Raw genomic sequence first — 1356 nt, 5'->3', positions numbered from 1 at the left:
TATATATATATATATATATATATATATATATATATATATATATATATATATACAGGCTTTAATAGGGTCCAAATTTAAATATTCATGTGAACAACCTTAAAAAAAATCTGAATTGTTTTCATTGACTAGCAGAGTGAAATCAAGTCAAATTTATTTATATAACGCTTTTCACAATACACAACGTTTCAAAGCAGCTTTACAGAAAATCATGATGTTAATGTTTATAATATCTTAATATCTTCATGCCTTACAGTTGCACTTAGCAGATTAGATCTGACCAATAATATAGTTATATTTTGTGACCCAAAAAAAACACAACATCAGCTAGTTGAGATTTGCTCTATAGTATATATGGCTTTATGTGAGCGTAGGTGTTTGTGCTGCAGTTAAAGAGAAGAACATAAAACCACTGAAGAGTTTTCACTCACTGACTCTTGACGTATGATGGACTGGAAACAGTGAAAAGTCCCTCGGTAAAGTGGTTTATCCACACTCTGGACCTGAAGACGAACCTACAGGAGAGATAACCTGATTACTACAAACCCACGATAAAAAGAGCTCGTACTTCAGAGTTTCTTTTGAATATGGAAGCAGGTGAAACGCCACTGTGGTTTAGTGGTTGAAGAACAGCGCTGGTTGCAGCCTAGTTTTAAACCTGGCAAGAATTGATTCAATAACACATTTCCTGTAAGTCACTTTGAATAAAAACTAATAGAAAAAATGCAACCTGTAAAAAATGCTATGCATTACAGCCTAAAAATACAAACAATGAAAACACAATGGCATAATATCAATCAATTACTTCTCAATTAAGTTCTTCCAAGTATAGGCCCTAAATATTCAAGACAGTAAACAGACAGTAGTAAAATAAGAAAGAAGCTACAAAATAAGTAATAAAAAAACAATTAAAACAAACATACAAGTGACAGAAATATGACTTTAAGCAGTAAGCAGTATTAATAATTCAAACCAGAAAACGTATTAAATACATTGATAAATATTTCAATTATAAAGTTAGCAATGTATTTCTTTTAGTTGAAACACAAGTTACTAACATAATTAGCTAATTATATTAAAGATGCTGTATATAAGGGGCATACTCTTTAGAAACAAACTATCAGGTGATTTTGTTTTTAATTATTTATTTTGAGAAATTAGAGCAGTATTTATCTGGCACAAAAATAATGGAGATCTCAGTGAATATAAAGCATTAAACTTGAACAGATAAATTCACACTAAATAAATTAATAATAAAAAAACAGCAGCATCAAAAAATTATAATCAAAATATTAAATAAATATTAAATTATTAAATAAATTTGCCAAATTTGTGTGTATATATATATATATATATATA

General features: G+C 28.4%; 1 protein-coding gene across 2 annotated transcripts in view; it reads right to left on the bottom strand.

Moving 5' to 3' along the window:
* The window catches only part of slc25a29 (solute carrier family 25 member 29), a 41093-nt gene that overhangs the window by 26537 nt on the left and 13200 nt on the right, over positions 1 to 1356 (bottom strand). For both annotated transcript variants that reach the window (XR_001605343.1, XM_016240311.1), the window contains exon 3: positions 429 to 512. Coding sequence is in view for 1 of the 2 variants with exons in the window: in XM_016240311.1 (XP_016095797.1) it covers positions 429 to 512 (84 nt within the window). In the remaining variant the exon portion in view is untranslated. The remainder of the gene's footprint in view (positions 1 to 428; positions 513 to 1356) is intronic.

This window comes from Sinocyclocheilus grahami, unplaced genomic scaffold (assembly GCF_001515645.1).
Source record: "Sinocyclocheilus grahami isolate Dianchi unplaced genomic scaffold, SAMN03320097.WGS_v1.1 scaffold587.1, whole genome shotgun sequence".
In the NCBI taxonomy this organism is placed as follows: Eukaryota; Metazoa; Chordata; class Actinopteri; order Cypriniformes; family Cyprinidae; genus Sinocyclocheilus; species Sinocyclocheilus grahami.
The sequence above is the reverse complement of the archived record's forward strand: the minus strand, read 5'-3'. Positions and strand labels throughout refer to the sequence as shown.